At 38.4% G+C, this 18,121-nt stretch overlaps 1 protein-coding gene and 1 long non-coding RNA gene across 4 annotated transcripts; both read right to left on the bottom strand.

Annotated features, from left to right (window-relative positions):
• Positions 1-1,622: 1,622 nt before the first annotated feature.
• LOC148010883 (uncharacterized) lies at positions 1,623-15,304 on the bottom strand. Of its 2 annotated transcripts, XR_015689560.1 has the most exons (5): positions 6,923-7,474; positions 6,466-6,824; positions 2,158-3,089; positions 1,960-2,061; positions 1,623-1,867 (listed from the first exon to the last, which is right to left on the bottom strand). It is a non-coding gene; the product is annotated as an uncharacterized LOC148010883 (long non-coding RNA). The 2 variants fall into 2 exon arrangements; XR_015689561.1 differs by lacking the exons at positions 6,466-6,824; positions 6,923-7,474 and adding an exon at positions 8,555-15,304.
• LOC148010884 (uncharacterized) lies at positions 3,451-6,059 on the bottom strand. Of its 2 annotated transcripts, none has more exons than XM_087671995.1 (3): positions 5,630-6,059; positions 5,028-5,544; positions 3,451-4,852 (listed from the first exon to the last, which is right to left on the bottom strand). In XM_087671995.1, the coding sequence occupies exons 1-2, from the start codon at positions 5,946-5,948 to the stop codon at positions 5,273-5,275; spliced, it is 591 nt and encodes a 196-aa protein (XP_087528121.1). In that variant the 5' UTR covers positions 5,949-6,059; the 3' UTR covers positions 3,451-4,852; positions 5,028-5,272. Both variants share the same exon structure in this region, with proteins under 2 accessions (XP_087528121.1, XP_087528122.1).
• Positions 15,305-18,121: the final 2,817 nt, after the last annotated feature.

The following is an 18,121-nucleotide window of genomic DNA, read 5'->3' as shown; positions in this document are numbered from 1 at the left end:
CATATCACACATAAAAACTTGTTAAGATTAGAAGAGATGGGATAGACTTCTGGTCATATTACACAAAAAAATGTGCTAAGGTTGGAAGAAATGAGATAACTTCACAAATATACCTTCCATGGACAAAAACCTACCTTGATTCTTATATATTTCCTTTTTGTGGACATTGTTGGTCTAACACCATGGCTAGAAGGAAGGCCACAATCATAGCATAGATCTCTTATCGTAGATTATTTGTTTTGACATACCATAATATAGAAACTCCCAATGACTTTTTCAATCCCAATATGGGTTATCCTTGTGGCATTCATTCATGTTCACAAATTTGACAGAAGGCAATTCATGATAATTCACCTTAAGAGTAGCTATGATACAAGGTAGGCATCAATTGTAGAGTGATGTGGAATGCTATGTAGCACAATTCAAATGAGAGTCTCATAAGAGAAGATGTACCGAAGAGTGAGAGTAACATTGGTAGGTTATGTAGTAAAATTGAAATTAGAGAATGCAAATTCACCTTAAAGTAAGAGTAACATTCCAAGATGTCACAAGCAAGCACATGTGACATCATTACAAAAAGGGCTCAGACCCCATGGTCCAAATTGAAATTAAGGCACAATTTTTCAATTAGGATATATGCTCATTCCATTAAATATGTAAATTGAAAACACTTATCAACTTAGTAGCTAAAGTTTGTTGAGAATATATTCATGCAAAAATATAGTTAAGAAATTTACATACACTTGATACTAATAATAATATAGAAACATAGCATATAGTTCTTATGACATAAATGAAATATGAGCACAATAGTTTTGGCACCAAATATGTTCAAAAATAACATTAAGCATCCAAAAATCTTAGTGACCCTTAGGTTTTTCACCCGTATCAACCAAAGTAATCTAGCAGTTTCAATGTGATTCATGGGTTGTACTCAGGGATACTATAAATTTGAGAAATATTTGAGTAAAATAAGGACTTAGGCCTATAGATGGCCACATTGACATGCCATAATCATACTTAAGATCTCATTGTAAAACCAACATCTATAGTCATCTGTACTTTTGGAAGGCTAGATCGAATTTGTAACATATATTTAAGCATGATTTGACTGTGATTTTCATAACAATTTGAAAAATGTCTTAAATTTTCTTCGTTTGTAATTTTCATGTGTTGTTACATGTAAAAATCAAGATATTCTCTTATCTGTAGATTAAAAAAACAACAATTGTGAAAATAAGCTTGCTTTATGTAGATTTTAAAAAATCAAGGAGTGCTCATTGCAACACAATGACTAAGCATAGAGAAAGGTTTCTTGGTTTTTATTATTTTCCTTGTTTCTTTCTCATTGGGAATTCACTACAAGATATAGACCTTATACTGACGTTTAAAGTGATGAAAATACATACAACAAAATTTGCTCCCGTCGTCGCAAAAAGCGTCGTTATTGACGACGCCATAGAATTGTCGCTATCTGCGTCGCATATAGCGATAGTTACAGAGAATTTGCGACGCTCATAGGGATGCCAATAGCGACGCGAGCAGTAAATTTGCGACGCAAATAGCGACGGTAATAGAGAAAAAAAAATTATGGCAGACAAAATAGTTTCTGCACTGCTGCATACAAAGCGCTTGCAAACAAAAAGAATGCATACTGAAATCATAAAACTGATACATGAAATAAATACATGATCGCATAAAATGCGATTGGTACAATCATGAAACGATATCACTAATACATAGAAAATGTCTACATAGATCAGGCGACTAAAAACTAAAGGTGTGTGAGCTCTAAGGATCCAAGGGCGAGCTACAAATCCTCGTCTCCCGAAAGCTCATCCCGCCGCAAAGGAGCATCAAACGGATTCTGCAGAAAAAGAAACAACATATCAATCCACCATATAATAATGCATTCAAATATCTCATGGTAACTACAGACAAGAAAGATGAGTGACTTACAGGGCCGCCGCGTGTATACAATCAGTCGATCAATGCCCTGAGACCATGCCTCTCTGCATATCGAGTCTCAAGGCCTTGCGGATGGTGATTTGTAATAGAGTGCTGCAAAGAAAACAAAATGCTAACTGTTAGAAACATGATTGTCAATACAAAGAATATCTCAAAAAAACAAATAAGCAAAACAAAAGAGAAACTTACAAAGTCCTCCAAATATGTCCTATGGCCGCCACTCCCAAGATGATGCACCAATCCGACCTTGATTCGTCTGCATCTAACCACTCGGGCTTTGGAGCCCCACTCTTGATTGCCTTGCGTGTGTCGGATCGTCTATGTGACATGTATGCACGCATGCAATCCATCATCCAGCCCGTAGAGAATCTATCTACTGCTGGCTGGCACCGGGAACTCCTCGTGCAAGGATGCTGCTATGTAGTCCTTGCTCCCCTCCGGTATGTTCCTCCAATGATCCAGGACATTGTGCCGAAAAACTTGTTGGCACAACTCCCTCATGCGAGCCATCACCCTCCTCCCCTCATCATTCATGATGATGGCTCCTGACCTACTATCCACTAGGTATCCATAACCCCTAGGAGTCTGCCTAAGATGGGCCCTCTCCCATCTCCGTCCACGCTCCTGGGTATATCCAAGAGACCCCTGTACATCCGGTGTACCGACGAGGGAACCCTCTCCCAGAGTGCCACTCAAAGGGGTGCCACCAAAGGGGATGCCACCAAAAGGAGTGCCACCAAAATGCGTGCCACCTGCCAATGGCTGCGCAAAAGCCGGAGTAACTGGAGTAGACGTCCCCACAGGTGTGACAAATCCTGGAGGTGACGCAACTCCAGCTGAACGACGAGACGGAGACACCACGTCTGTGTCTCCACAGCAGCACCCCCCTGATCCTCCTGCAGTCCCTCCCTCTGGCCCAAGTTGTCAGCGTCGAGATCATCTGCTTGAAGCTGAAGCATCTGATCGCGCTGAAGCAGATCTAGCAGAGCGCCCTGACGAAGAACGAGACAGCTCCTGGTCTGCCATCTCTCTGAATCTCGCGAGCTGATTTGGAGACATGCATGCCATCATATCCTGAAACTCCTCATCGCTCATCCCTCGACTCATCTTGAAAATGTCACCTGCACATATAAAAAATGATGTTAGAATAATCAATTTAAACTATACAAAGTACAGTAATATAAATCATTTTTGAAAAATCCCTCTTAAAATGCATATCTTATCTACCTTTATGGAAGATCTAAACAACGAATTGAGTAATACAATTCTCCAAGAATGAAGTATTCTATGGTCCCATGTTAATCTCCTAACACAACTCTGCATACACTGGAAGGTCAATAGACATGTCACCACAAAAGAACGAGTCTGCCTCGTTCTCAAAAAATTCTACGACTTCTGTATTTCCATCATTGTTAGCCGATGCGGGCTCCAAGCTTGCGGTGGCCTCCACCCCTTGTAATATCGACCCCTCTATTTACATATTTTTTTCATCTATGCCTGGAACATCGCTTTGATCATATACTCTCGTACCTCGAGGAGTTGAAGGTATAACATACCACCATCGAGGTTGTCGGGGGTTTGGATAGAAGATTACTTGTTCACAAACACTTACAAAGCGAGTTCAAACCATTGTGACATAAACCATGCTGTATTACAATTAGCAAGAAAATGACTATTTGCACCTGTTCACAATGGGCCGGCAACACAAAGGTGTTGCGCAAATCCGTCCTTTTTTTTTTGGAATCTATTTCAAGAAATCCAGATGGACCTCGTCGAACTATTGCTCCAGCTCCTCCAAGTACCACTTTGAACCACTGCACATCGAATAGTATCATGGAGAAGCTACGGTAATCCACCGTAATAATACTTTGCAAGTTCCCAAAATACTCCATCTCATCCACAACCGTGTTCGGATCCGTTGCTCGTCGCCGACTCTCTTGCTCAAACCTTGCCATGACACCACAGTCCATTGTGGAGCGCATTTTGTCAATACGCTCCACCCGAAAATGCCGTCCATGCGACCACGCTGCACTATATATTTTGTACTGTACATTGAAACACTCAAATTAGATGTAGCAAGCAAATTTAGATACGACACATTCTAAACCCCTCATTAACTTTGGACTACATCCCCTCGAGAACTCCCACTCCTCCATTGAGACCTCTGTCCCTTTGCTGGATGCTGCGGTCAAGGCTCCATGAAACCATCGTGTTGACATAAACCGCGGCATCTCCTCCATGCCTTCGGGATATCGAATCGGTCGGTGACACGTACTACGTTGGAACTCAGCTCGCGCTTCCTCACGATCTTGCCTTGCAATCTGGTACTTGGCGAGCCACGTCTCCGTGGAGGCATGGTGCAACATACAAAAGCGATTCACCTTCTCTTCCATTAAGGCATCCATTCTTTTTTCTACCCCATTTCCAACTACCACATCTCCAGTCATCCTATCATCGTCCTTCAGCGTCCATAGCATTTCATTGTCTGGTTCCACCGTTGGTAGCCATTGTGAGATATGCACTAATGCCTCTGACACCAACCAACCTTCCGCCATGCTACCTTCTGGACGAGCTCGTTGTCGCACAAAGCCTTTCAGGGTTTTCATGAAGCACTCCAAGAAGACATCCATCGCGTATGGACAGGTCCAGCAATCTCCACTTCGTCCACAAGATGCACAAGAAGGTGAACTTGTATCGTGAGCATGCTAGTGGGTAGGTATTTCTCAAAGAGACAAACCGTTTCAACTGCTCCCCGCCTTGCGGATTCAATAGAGGACGTCTTAATCTCTTTTTGTGAGATCCATTGCACCAAAGTCGACAACTTGTAAATGGCCCCGCGAATTTCTGGAGTAAGGCATCCCGCGATCGCGATTGGTAGGACAAACTGCCACAAATGAGAAAGCATTATGAATAATGGCCACTTTTCAAATTGCAAAATGTCCATGCTAATTAAAATCCATTCTGTTCACAAACCTGATATATCTTATGCCAATCATGGGATTTTAGCCCAAACATTTGGTCATCTTTAGAAAATGCGGACCTGAGAGAACGCATCATACCTGTCGGAGTGCGGATATACTTGATTACTTGCTTCACAATGCACTCTTCTTTGGTAAACAAAACCCAGGGAGCACGAGGAAGCTGCACTCCCCCTTCAGTACTCGACTGGCCAAAGCGCCTCCATCTTACCTATCTCCTTTAAATCCATTCGTGACCCTATAGTGTCTCTCTTTCCTGTGATGTGGTCCCATAGCAAGCTGCCCACATTCTTGAAAATATGCATGGGATCCAACAAGTGGTTGACCTATAAGTGGGTCCAATATGGCAACTCGTAGAAAACTGAGAACCGTCGCATTCCATTTGGATGTGATTCCGGGTTTACCATTTTCAGTTCATACCAGCTTGCAGCGTTCATACGTGCTGGAGGTCGTCCAAGAAAACCTTCCCTGAGTTTATGATCCTCTGGCAAGAAAGCGGCGTGTCCTTGATATACCATCTTCTTCATGGTTCGTGACCTTCGGGAGTCTAGCTGTGGCCCACACAATGGACATGCATGATAACTTGAGGTAACCAGACCTGTAAGGCGAGCCACGACCTAGTGAATACTTGATTGAATGAAATAAAATATAGATATTACCAGCGAGAACAAAGGTCTGCTCACCTGAGCACTCTTCCAATCCCGGAAAGTCATGCATCGTCCACATGAGAATGGCTCGAATATTGGCTGACTTCCGCCGACCATCGCGCCTGCTCATATCTTGCACCGTGACCCCCTCCTCCCACAAAATCTTAAGCTCATCGACTAATGGACGAAGATACACGTCCAAATTTTTTACTTTGTAGTGGCCCGAGACGAGCAAGCTAAGGATGAGATGTCCTTTCTTCGTAGAAAGCCATGGAGGGATGTTGTAGTTGACAAGCACTATAGGCCACACACTGTAAGAAGTCGAGCATAGACCGAATGGGTTCACACCATCCATGGTGAGACCGAGCCGAAGATTCCTTGGCTCTCGCGCAAAGCCTGGGAAGGTAGAGTCAATGTGGCTCCATGCACGCGAATCCGCTGATATTTGTTGAACTCCATCCGTGGACCTATTCTGCACATGCCACGTTGTCAAGCTTGCCATGGCAGACGTGCGAAACATGTGGTTTATGCAGGGGATGAGCGGAAAGTGTCTGAGAACTTTTTGAGGGATGGTTTGCCCTTGCAAGTCCGGTCGATACCTGTGAGCACCACACTTTGGACATGTCTCCATAGTCTCGTATTCATCTCGAAACAATATACAGTCGTTGATACATGCATGGATGTTATTGTAGTCCATGCCAAGCTTCCGTAAAACATGTCGTGCATCATCACGAGACTCAGGCATGGTATTTGCATGTGGTAAAATATGATATTTCAATAACCTAAAAAAAATCATAAAACACCTTGAAAAAACACAAATGTTTGCAATAATACTGTTTAAAAAAAATCAATGAAGCCTGTGTGCAAGGTACCTGAATAACTCAGTCACACTCGTATTGCTCCAACCGTATTTTGCTTGCACACTTAAGAGTGCAAGCAATGTCTTCAACAGAGATACTCGAGACCCATCATATAATGGTATGGATGCTTCCTCTCTAAGCGGGTCAGATGTCTCAACATCCATGGGAATCAATGCATCGATCATTGCCTCCATCTCAGGCTCCAAGATTGTAGGTAGGTCGGGAAGGTTGTCCGTCTCCTCTGGCATTGACGGTATAGATGGGCCTTGCGAGTGGCCGATTGGCTCCTGCAATCCATCCATCGCACATCCACGAACTCTTCTAATTGGCCGCAAAGGGTGCACTCCCCCTTGGGTCGAGACATCACCCCCCTGGATAGAAAATTTGCCAACAAGACCCAATCTTTATTGTGTATGGTTTTCAATTAGCTTGAGAGTACAATGCATGATTAATATTAACTTCAAATTACCGTTTGCTGAAAATCCGCAATCGCCTGATCAATGATCTCAGATTGAAACTCGCCAAATCATCGTACATGTTCTATAGACAATCGGCATTTTCGTCTATTTGCCAACTTGCATTGAGAGCAAGGACATGCGACACGCTGATTAAGATACGTCTCGCGGTCTTGAACAATAAGACCTTCTTTGTTTTCCATCTTATCTACATTACAGCAAACGAGGCTTAAATGGATAGCTTTATGGAGATGTACGTCAAGTTGCAAGTTGACCATAAATCTTGCATTGTATATAGTAGTTGAGAGATTTTCCGATGCTATATCTTGGCCTTGTATCATGCTCAAGGATTTGTTTGTCTCGGTAGATAATTATTTGTTATATCTCGGCTTTGAGTATAAGTAATCCATTTTAAAATTAATGCACGCCATCTATGAAATTTAATAACTATAGTAATAAAATTTATTTCAATCAATTCTACTCATAGTCATAAGACCTGAGAGAAAATATCCTATACTTAATTTAAGGGTTTCTTCTTCTATAACAATACTTCTGGGTTCATTTTGATGAAGTATCGTAATGACCATTAGCTAGGGTATCATTTTCTTTTAGTCCTTCCATTGACTAGTTGGCATGATTTCTAATTTGGTATGCCTATAAAGTTAATACAAAAACAATGAATTATGCATATCACAATTAGATCCCCTACTTGGACATTATGAAGGAATTGACCATTTTTAAGCCATCTTAAAGAGTCACCAATGTACGTGGCCCATGGCAAAGCACATTGCATACCATTATCGATAAGTCTATTATCTTAAATTTCCTTCCCCTTCCCCTCCCTCTCCCTCTCCCTCTCTTTCTCTCTTACTCTCTCGTTTCCTCTCCTAAACAAGCAAAAAAGAAAGTGATTTAAACATTAAACAAGCAAAAGGGAGAGGGAGAGAGAGAATGCACTCTCCCTCTCTTTCTCTTTCTCTTTCTCTCCCTCTCCCTCTCCCTCTCTTTCTCTTTCTCTCCCTCTCTCATTTCCTTCCCCTCCCTCTCCCTCTCTTTCTCTTTCTCTCCCTCTCTATCTCTCTTTCTCTCTCATTTCCTAAACAAGCAAAAAATAAAGTGATTTAAACATTAAACAAACAAAAGGGAGAGGGAGAGAGACGATGCGCTCTCCCTCTCTTTTTCTTTCTCTCCCTCTCTCATTTCCTTCCCCTCCCTCTCCCTGTCCCTCTCTTTCTCTCTCATTTCCTCTCCTAAACAAGCAAAAAAGAAAGTGATTTAAACATTAAACAAGCAAAAGGGAGAGGGAGAGAGAGAATCTCCCTCTCTTTCTCTTTCTCTCCCTCTCTTATTTCCTCCCCCTCCCTCTCCCTCTCCCTCTCCCTCTCTTTCTCTCTTACTCTCTCATTTCCTCTCCTAAACAAGCAAAAAATCTCTTTATTTAAACATTAAAGAAGCAAAAGGGAGGGGGAGAGAGAGAATGCACTCTCCCTCTCTTTCTCTTTCTCTTTCTCTCCCTCTCCCTCTCCCTCTCTTTCTCTCCCTCTCTCTCCCTCTCCCTCTCCTTCTCTTTCATTTCCTCTCCTAAACAAGCAAAAGAGAGTGATTTAAACCTTGAACAAGCAAAAGAAAGAGAGAGGGAGACTCACCAATGAGATATGGCGAGCGTGGGGCGGCTTCTCTTTGCGATGAAGGCTCCTCCTCTCCTTCGCGAACAACGGCGGTGGCGGCGGCGGCGGCGGCAGCAGCAAGTCTTCTTCCTCTTCTCTCACAAAGCCTTCGCTCTCTCCCTCGCTCTCGCTCTCAAAACTCGAAGCAAAAGAAATGAAAACCACGCTCGGGTTTCGGCCGCGTTTTTTCCTTGCGGCGTCGCTATTTGCATCGCAAATTACGACGCTATTAGTGACGCCAATAGCGACGCCGGTATCCGCCGTCGCTAATCGGAGTCGCTAATGGCCCAAATCCTTGTAGTGATTTTTTACACAAATACAACTCATCTTTAAACATATAGGACCAAAGATTGGCAAAATAAAAGGTTTAATGATAATATAAAATAAGAATGAAAATAACCAAGTCTATCCTATATTACTATATATTTACAAAGAAGTGTAAGAAATATGTTTACATAAGTTCAAAGCCACTTATTATGGCTTGTAGTATAGAACAACGTATGTACTACACTGTACATATGGATCATAAATCATCAACCTCTTCATTGTTCCCAACATCATCATCATCATCACCCTCCTTATCATTCCCTACATCACCACTCCTTAGCTCTCTTCCTCTTAGACTATCTCATTATATTGCTTTTCCTATAGATGTGGAAAATATAATCTTACAATTAACTAAAGTTGCAGTATGTATGTTAAAAGGAATGACTTACCAAATTCTACTTATTGTAATTTCATGCCACATTTTCTTCTTGATAAGCTCTTCTCATATATATGTCAAATCCGTTCTAATTGTCCTTATAAGTCATCCCACAATACCTAGTAGGATTTTGACCCACAATGTTAAATTGTAAAATAAAAGTTCTATGATGATTAGAAAATCAATCACAAATTTAATCCCACAAAACTTAAGAAGAAATGTAAATACTTACAAACTACACTTCCCACATATTAATTTCTCTTGATTCAAAATGCAACAATCATTAGGGGAGATGTGGAGTCACTTTTGGGCCTTTTAAGTTTTTTGGAGTTATAGGGAATACTTCATAAGGACAAATGGGGTTGAGGCTACCACTACTAAACTTTTGAGGTTACCTTTTGGTCAAGAGGCCAAAAGTTGAGCATATAAACTCCAAACTTGTCGAAGATTAGTGTGTTAGAATTGTCTTATCAAGACCTTTCTAATGATAATGTTACATGAAGTAGTCTTGAAGTACAAAGGATAGTTATTTGTGGGGCCCCTTTTTTTAATAAGATGATGACATGGAAATTATTACAAGGCCCAAGAGTGAGTCCAAATCTCCCCTAATGTCAAATCACTCAATTGTCATACCTTCCTCTATTGTGGGTGAAAGAATCCAAGCTCCACCCTATCTTTTGCCTCATCTCACTCTACGCCATGTATAGTAATCAGCATTGATATAGGATTTAGGCCTTATTATACCCTCCCCTTTGTTTTTTAGTGCACTTAATTTAACTACCAACTTATTTTGAGCAATCATTTTTTGGATCCTTTCTTGTACTTAGACATGTCAATAAAGTATTTAAAGAAATCCCTATGATTAACATATGCATTTATCTTGCTTGGCTAATATGTCTTTATGTGACTAGCCTAGCAATCGGGAGAGGTTATAATTACTACCAAAAAATTTTCATAATGTAGTCATCATAATAGCTAAGAAGACCAAGGGTTAGTTGTATTTCATACAACTCAAATGTAATAGAGGGATGCCTAAATAGCACCACCACCTTTGACATGTAGTTATCATGTGATGCATTCTCTCTCTCAATGCAAGGTTAGGATTCTTACATGACAACCCCACCCACATCAATATTTGCAACAAGATGATCAAACACATCTACAAACCACATCACATCACATCACGATTTGTAGCCTAACATGGCATGTGCATATGCATATGTTACATATGTAGGCTACAAATATATGCATAGGGTAAACATACAAATAAGTATATGCTACACATATGCATAGGCTACACATACACATGCACATACATGCTACACATATTCATAGGCTATATATATGTATGTGTGTATATGAATATGTGAATGTGTGCTATACATGTGTGTATTCATATGTGTATGTATATGCATAGCCTATGCATATGTATATACATAGCCTATGCAATGACTATGTGTAACCTATGTATATGCATAGGCTATGCATATGCATAAATATAGGCTATATATAGACATAGGTATACACATAATTATACATTTAATCCATGCCATAAGCTATGATATGCTATGTATATGTAATGTAAGCCATAGCACAATCTATGTATAAATATACACATAGGATACACATACAGATACAAGGCTATGCATACATATAGACTATGTAGATGAATACACATAGGCTATTATATGCATATGAATGTACATATATGTAGCACATATGTAGGTATACACTTAATAATATCCATGCGTGTTTATGGTTTACGCATAGCTATGCATATGCACATACTAGGAAAAGTTGCATGCAAAGGTATACATTGTCACATCTTTTTGCAAGATAGGAGGACTCTTGTTTATATTTATAGTCCTAGTTTTTTGTAAAGGTAGTAAGTTAGGGTATGGAAAACTAGAATGCTTATAAGACTTGTTTGTATGTGATATGAGTCTTGTTGTCAAAGTGAAGACCAAGATCTCTAGAAATGATGGAAGTTTCAATTCATTTTTAGTGACTCAAATGAGGCTTGGAGACTTAAAAGATTACTTTTTTAAAGCCTTAATGAGACCCTTAGGTTGTATGACATGGAGAGAAGGATTCGAGATGGGTTCGGGGTCATCAATATCTCACACATAAATACTAAGTCTATAACTTTGCCTTGCTAGGAAAACTTGACGAGAAGAGAAGAAGAGAAATTAACAGCTCACATGTGACATGGAGTCCTTGCATGAATGATTCATGGCGATGCCATCCTAAATACGATTGCTATTGAAAAAAACTAGAAAATTATATGGCATTAAATTGAAGATGGGGCATGGTGGAAGGTTGCCATGATGAGATGATGCTTTTTAATACTTGTACCTTGCATGATGGCACCCCAAAGCATTCTTCTCTCTTATTTCTTAACATTCTTAGAAAAAGTTTGGAACATAGAATATCGAAAAGCATGGATTAGATGCTAAGCTCACAAGCTCCTTTTAGGCTATCTTGAAATTTGATATGAATTTTTTATGCTTTATTTCCTCACTTATTTTTATGGGTGAAGCTTGAAATCACAACTAAACCTAAATTTTGAAAGTCTATTGGTGGAGGTTGGATACTCCAAACCTCCTCAGAAAGGGAAGTTCAAAATCTCATTGTAGCATTATGAGACATTGAAGAATATGATCCTAGAGAATTGTCTTGTTCTTGGAAGCAAAATTTATGTTTTATGTTGTGTTTTTAGATGCATGGATCTACAAAATCCATGCAATGGATGTTTCTTTTAAGCTTTATACAAGATCTATTCATCTTTTGAAAAATTTCTTGTAATACAAATGCATGCTTACATAGAAATCCCTTCAAATCTCCATGTGTTAAGCATGTGAGGGTTCTAAAGGAGCTTTTGGATGTGATATATGATGTATCTCTAGTTCCCAAAAAGGAGTTCATCCTCTAAGTGCTCATATACAAGGTTGTAAAGGTTTAAAAGGCTACATTCAAGTAATATAGAGTTTATTCATGGTTCCCTATAAGGATTTTACCCTCCAAGTGGGTCATGTATAAGGTCATGAATATGTAAAAGGTTGCACACTTCAATGTATAAGTTTTTCTTTCTTACTTTTACTCTAATAACTTACTAATAACCTAATATGAATCTATCCCAAGGATAGATTAATATTTTGTATCTTTATACATATGTGCTGACATCTTCTAAACTCATGATATAATAAAATACTTTGGGTATGTAAATTAAATATGTTTATATTTATAGGATCATATCACAGTATATAATTTTATGCTAAAATATGTTTCTTCAAGACAAGTGCTAATGAGCAAGACCAAATTGTCAATCTTTTATATATTGCTAGTTGTTCAACTCATTTTTCAATGCTCCACACTATTAAGCTTCAAAATATATCTCAAAGTTGTATTGTCTTTTCAAGAATTTATAGGGTGTTTACATACGTATTTACATTTTTGTAGCTTATTTGATGGAATGATATCCCTTTTAAAAATTAATTTAAATATTTTATTACTTCTAAAATCATATTGAAAAGTGTGGAAATTTCTAGGCAAATGTTTCTTCACGACAATGCGAATGAACTAAAATAAATGTTAAATTGTTTTTATTCTTGGTTAAAAAATCATAGTAGTGAGTTGTATACAAATTCTACAAGTTAGAGTGCATTCAACATTTTTTCCAATAGTATACTCTATTGAACTTGAACTTATGTCTAGAACTTGTGTTCTCTTGTTGAGAACTTCAAAGTGTCTCTAACATCTTTTGATATCATGGAAAGCACCACTCAAACTCTCCATGGGTTGCTACTCAAAACTTGTTACTAGAAAGATAACTATAGATAATAGATATTTTTATTACTTGCATATTGATATGAAAAAGACTATTACAACTTAAAGTGTATATGCAAAGAAATACATCGAGTGGAGATAAGTAGACATCGCTAGCCATGTAAACATATTGAGCCTAAGAAAATGTTTGTCTTGAGATGTAGCTTTCAAAGCCAAAATATATATATTTTTAAATCAAATACCAAATATAAGACCTTTGTACAAATCAAAAATCACACTAAAAAATTCCACCACATCTATGATCATTGCAAATTTGCAAACATACTATGTGTATTGGATGTGCAAATGCATGCTACATAACATGCATCACCCTGCATTCTCAGATTTGATTCAAACTATTTAATTGTACATGTACCCCCACATTAAGCCTATGAAAGTCATGCATAGTTGCATTAAGCCCTATAGCTAATCATGCATTTTACTCCAATATAAGAATTGCAAAAAGCAACACAATAGAAAGGAAAAGAAATAATGCACCTTTGAGTTAGAAAATGGATTCTCTTTCTATGCATGCTCCATGACACATCTTGAAGTCTACCTTTGAGACTCTCTCTCTCTCTCTCTCTCTCTCTCTCTCTCTCTCTCTCTCTCTCTCTCTCTCTCTCTCTCTCTCTCTCTCTCTCTCTCTCTCTCTCTCTCTCTCTCTCTCAAAATTGAGATTTAATATTACATTCAAGCTCAACTTTGACCAATTGTATCATTGATATACTCAAGAGGGATAAACTTTTAAAGCTATGAAAGAATGCTGCATCTTATTCAATGCAATCAAAATGGCAAGTAGAACTTTGTAATTCTTTGGTTTGTGTAGTGGCATCCACTTTTAGTCTCTTATCTTTCTATTGAAACATGGCAACAATATTTTGATTGTGAGCTCAAAAAACAATTTTAAATATCCTTCATGTCAAAATGAGAATAGTGAGATCCATTGTCTCATGCTAGATTTATTAGTTGTATTGTAATCAATATCATCAAGGTTATATATATTGCAATATACCTTCTTTTTTAGAACATTATCATATCAAATGGAAAAATATAAGCTTCTATGGTGATGAAAGGGTTTATCAATATAGATGGGTGACATAAACGTGAAGTCATATAATTAGAAGGCCATATTCCTCAGTCTCTTAGCATATTTACTACCCAAGTCTAAAGTTATGGATTGCATGATTACCTCAAATAACTAGAGACGACACTAGCAAATTAGTAGACGAATACTTGTGTTATTGGATATTCTCATCGAACATAGAAACAGTGTGAGTTTGCAGTCATTTGGAATTGTTATATATGTATAAGCATGAAGTCAGCACATCTTAATGCTACATATGGAGAAGCAAAATATTACCTTAATAGGGACATGATTTTTTCTTTTGGTAGACAATCATCACATTGCGCACAATCTCTAAGGTCCGAAGGTGTAGGCTCTTGGAAGTTGGAGGATATCAAGTGCAACATTAGCTAGTTGTACTTGGTTACTTGCCTATTGATTGAAAGTAGAGAATCGAAGCAACCTTGGAATTATGTAAACGGGGCCCTAGAGTTCGAAGGTAGCTCCTTCAAGGATGACATTGATGATGCACTTGCAAAGGTTTAGATTGACGTGCAAAAAGCGTAAATAATATCTTAGTGATGACCCTCACCTTCGTAAAGGACAACACTTGAGAAGCGGCAAAGAAGGAGACAACATCTTACAAGAGGATGACGATGTTGCGTTGGATGAATGCAAAGGGACGTGGGAGAGTCTTAGGTCACCAGACGAAGACGAGAGGGTGGATCAGAGATCAAGTAACGCTGTTCGACCATCCCAGCAATATACAGTAAATCTTCCATATCACCTCGAGCGATCAATCAACCTCGCGTCTTCGTGTGATGATCAAAGGCGCTTCCTCCGAGAAGATACAGGTCGATATAAGCATTACTGGATGAGCTACGGCCTTAGGCAGAGTCATAGATCAGGAGGAGGAGGAGGAGGAGGAGGAGGGGGAGGAGGAGGAGGAGGAAGAAGAAGAAGAAGAAGCAGAAGAAGCGGGCGTTAGAGGAGGAGGAGGAGGAGGAGGAGGAGGCAGAAGAAGCGGGCGTTACTTACTAGCGCTGAGAAAAAGAAGGCGCTCGACCTTCTTTTATCCTTGAGCTGCTTCCATGGCGTCTAATTATTGTCTAATTACTCTCTAATTATACTGACATCATTCTCGCTTTCCCACGATCTCCCGAGCGCATACATTTAAGTAACTCCAGCAGTCCAAACGTCCAGGTCGACTACGACGTTCATCTACTTTCTTTCCTCGCATAATCATAACATAATCAAAACGTGCTTCCCGGTGGATGTTGAGATTTCCTAGTTGCATAGGCCCATAGAATAGATGATTTGTTATCCTATATATCTATATAAATTGAATTATTTTCTATTTGTAGTTTCCTAGGACCTTTCATCGCTTCTAATGACTCTCAAATTCCTATTGAATAATCATGAAAGAAGTTGATATCGATTTTCTACCCATATTTCATTCAGCTTGTCATTGTACTCGTTAAGGAATGCCCCCCTATCATAGGATTGAAGCCCCATTGTACTTATTAAGGAATGCTCGCTATCGCGTCATTGAAACCTTTTTCACTTGCTTAGTGTCAAAAAATAAATACTCTGGGGCAGTGATGTTACGAAAAAGGAATATGCTCAGAATCTTGTTCAGGCGTCACTCATTGATTTGCAAAAAAGTGTTACATTACGATCTCAAATGTACCCTTACCTCCAAAATTGTATTATTAAAATTACATGATATATTTTAAAAACAAAAAATATAATATTAGACTCATTCAATTCTTCTTGACACACCCTACATGCTCATATATTCAAATCTAAAAAAAACTACAAAATATAAGAGCCCCCTAAAATATACATATTTCTCCTTAGGTGTTCTATAGTTGGCCCCTTTACCCTACCCCCTATTAAAATTTTTCTAATTGACTTTCATTTTTAGGTGTTATTGAGGGGTCTCTAAATCTACGCTTTTATTTCTTAACCCATTTTTCACTCTTCACTTTCATTAGTAAACACCCCAAGAAAGATTGAGAAGCGATGATAAATCTACTAATACTACAAGGGGGATTGCCTTTGAAACTCTTAAATATTGCTCTAAAATGGAAATAAATGCATATATCATGCATATTTATCTTAACATTACAAACCATTTAAGCTATCTTATCTTCATTGTACAATGGTAGACCACATATACTAGTCAAAGAAGCTTGGCTATCTTATGATTAGGGAAGCCTATGTGATGATAACTTTCACACTTTATATTATACTAGTATAACAATTATGTATTCTTTGTATACCTTCAAACCATTTACAAATATGCACATGGACAAATTTTTAATCTTACTTCTTTTTCAAACCTAAGAATCAATTGAAACTCCTTATGCACGAGCCCATGAGCATTTTCTATAAGTCCATCAAAGTACTTTTCTCTTTTTGTGAAGGGTTTTATAACATGTGGGTTTCATAGAAAACTAGTAGAAAACTACTTATCTAGGTGGTTCCCAAGAGTAATGGTGTAGGTCAATTGACACGAATAATACTAGTCACCCACCACTTAGCTTGTGAAGAGTAATATGAAGTAATGTTGCTAGACATAATAATAGCAACTAGTGTTACCTCTACAGAAAATTCTAGTACTACTTGGTTCTACCTTAAGAAGAGTAATATGCATTATTATTTCCTTTTCTATCCCCCAAATATGATTTATTATTGATTTGGCATGCCCATTTCTTAAATGATTTAAATTTTACTTGTAGGTACAACAACTCTTCCATGTGATTGAGATGGGGACTAGAGATTATATGTGTTGGTATTTTATAGAGCATATATATAATTTTTGGTATTTAGTTAATCAATTTATTACATTTGCTTTTATGTGCTTAACATGAATAGTATATTGTTGGTTAAAAGAGGAAACTTTAGCATTTTTTGAAACCCCAACTAAAAACATATGCAAAAGTGTAACACAAATGTATGGGTAGAAACCCACAACCATTCTTCGTATCTAACGGGACATTCATCTTAATTTATGATTCTCTACATTGATTTGATAATATATTGTGGTAATTGCTCAAATGCTACTATTTTGTGCTCCTAGATTAATGGTAATTTGAAGTAATTATCATATGGCTTATAAGAATGATAGAAGTAGCTTTTTTGCCCCATTTCTTTCTATCAATGTCCAAGAGAGAGAGAGAGAGAGAGAGAGAGAGAGAGAGAGAGAGAGAGAGAGAGAGAGAGAGAGGATGATGAAGATGGAGGGGGAAGAGAAAGGAGGGAGGGAGATGAAAGAGGAAGAGAGGGAGAGAGGAGAGAGAGAGAGTACAGAGAGAAGGAAGAGAGAAAGATGAGGGAGAGAGAAAGAAGAGAGAAAAGTCTAAATTGTCTTAGCATAGGGAACAAGGTGATCAAGCTAGTTAGGAGAGCACTTAGAGGAAGAGACTTGTCATCGTATTAACATTATCCATAACTTTGAGCCTATTCAGATATGCATACTAATAACTCTTAGATCATATGTGAACTACTTTGCTTAGCCACTCATTGTCTTACTTTGTTATACTATAATATGCTTCTTTAAGTACTCTCTCTCTCTCTCTAAGTATTGTTTGCCTTAAATTTTTTGCACTATAAGGGATGAGGGGAACACGGTGTCAAGCATTTTTGCAAAAATTGAAAACCCCTAATGAAACTACAGTTAGGTTTGATTTCTGTTAGCTTAGTTGTTTGCGTGACTATTTGTTTTGTCATTTTGTAATTGGATTTCTTGTGTTTGGCTAGTGTAGGATTTGTTTTTGTCATTTTGTTTGGTTTCTTGAGTGTGAAACTTGATAGCCTTGGTCGAGCTTGGTATTTTTTTGGACAAGTTGAAGCTGGAGTTTGTAAGTAGCAGCCGAACATTGTGGAACAAGGTTTTGTTTTCTTACTGAGACTCTTGCACATCATGGGGTTTATGGGTTCATGAGTA

Source organism: Lygodium microphyllum, chromosome 29, assembly GCF_053477565.2.
Source record: "Lygodium microphyllum isolate KBCC chromosome 29, Lygodium_microphyllum_v1.1.10, whole genome shotgun sequence".
NCBI classification, from domain to species: domain Eukaryota; kingdom Viridiplantae; phylum Streptophyta; class Polypodiopsida; order Schizaeales; family Lygodiaceae; genus Lygodium; species Lygodium microphyllum.
This window is presented reverse-complemented; position numbering and strand designations above follow the sequence as displayed.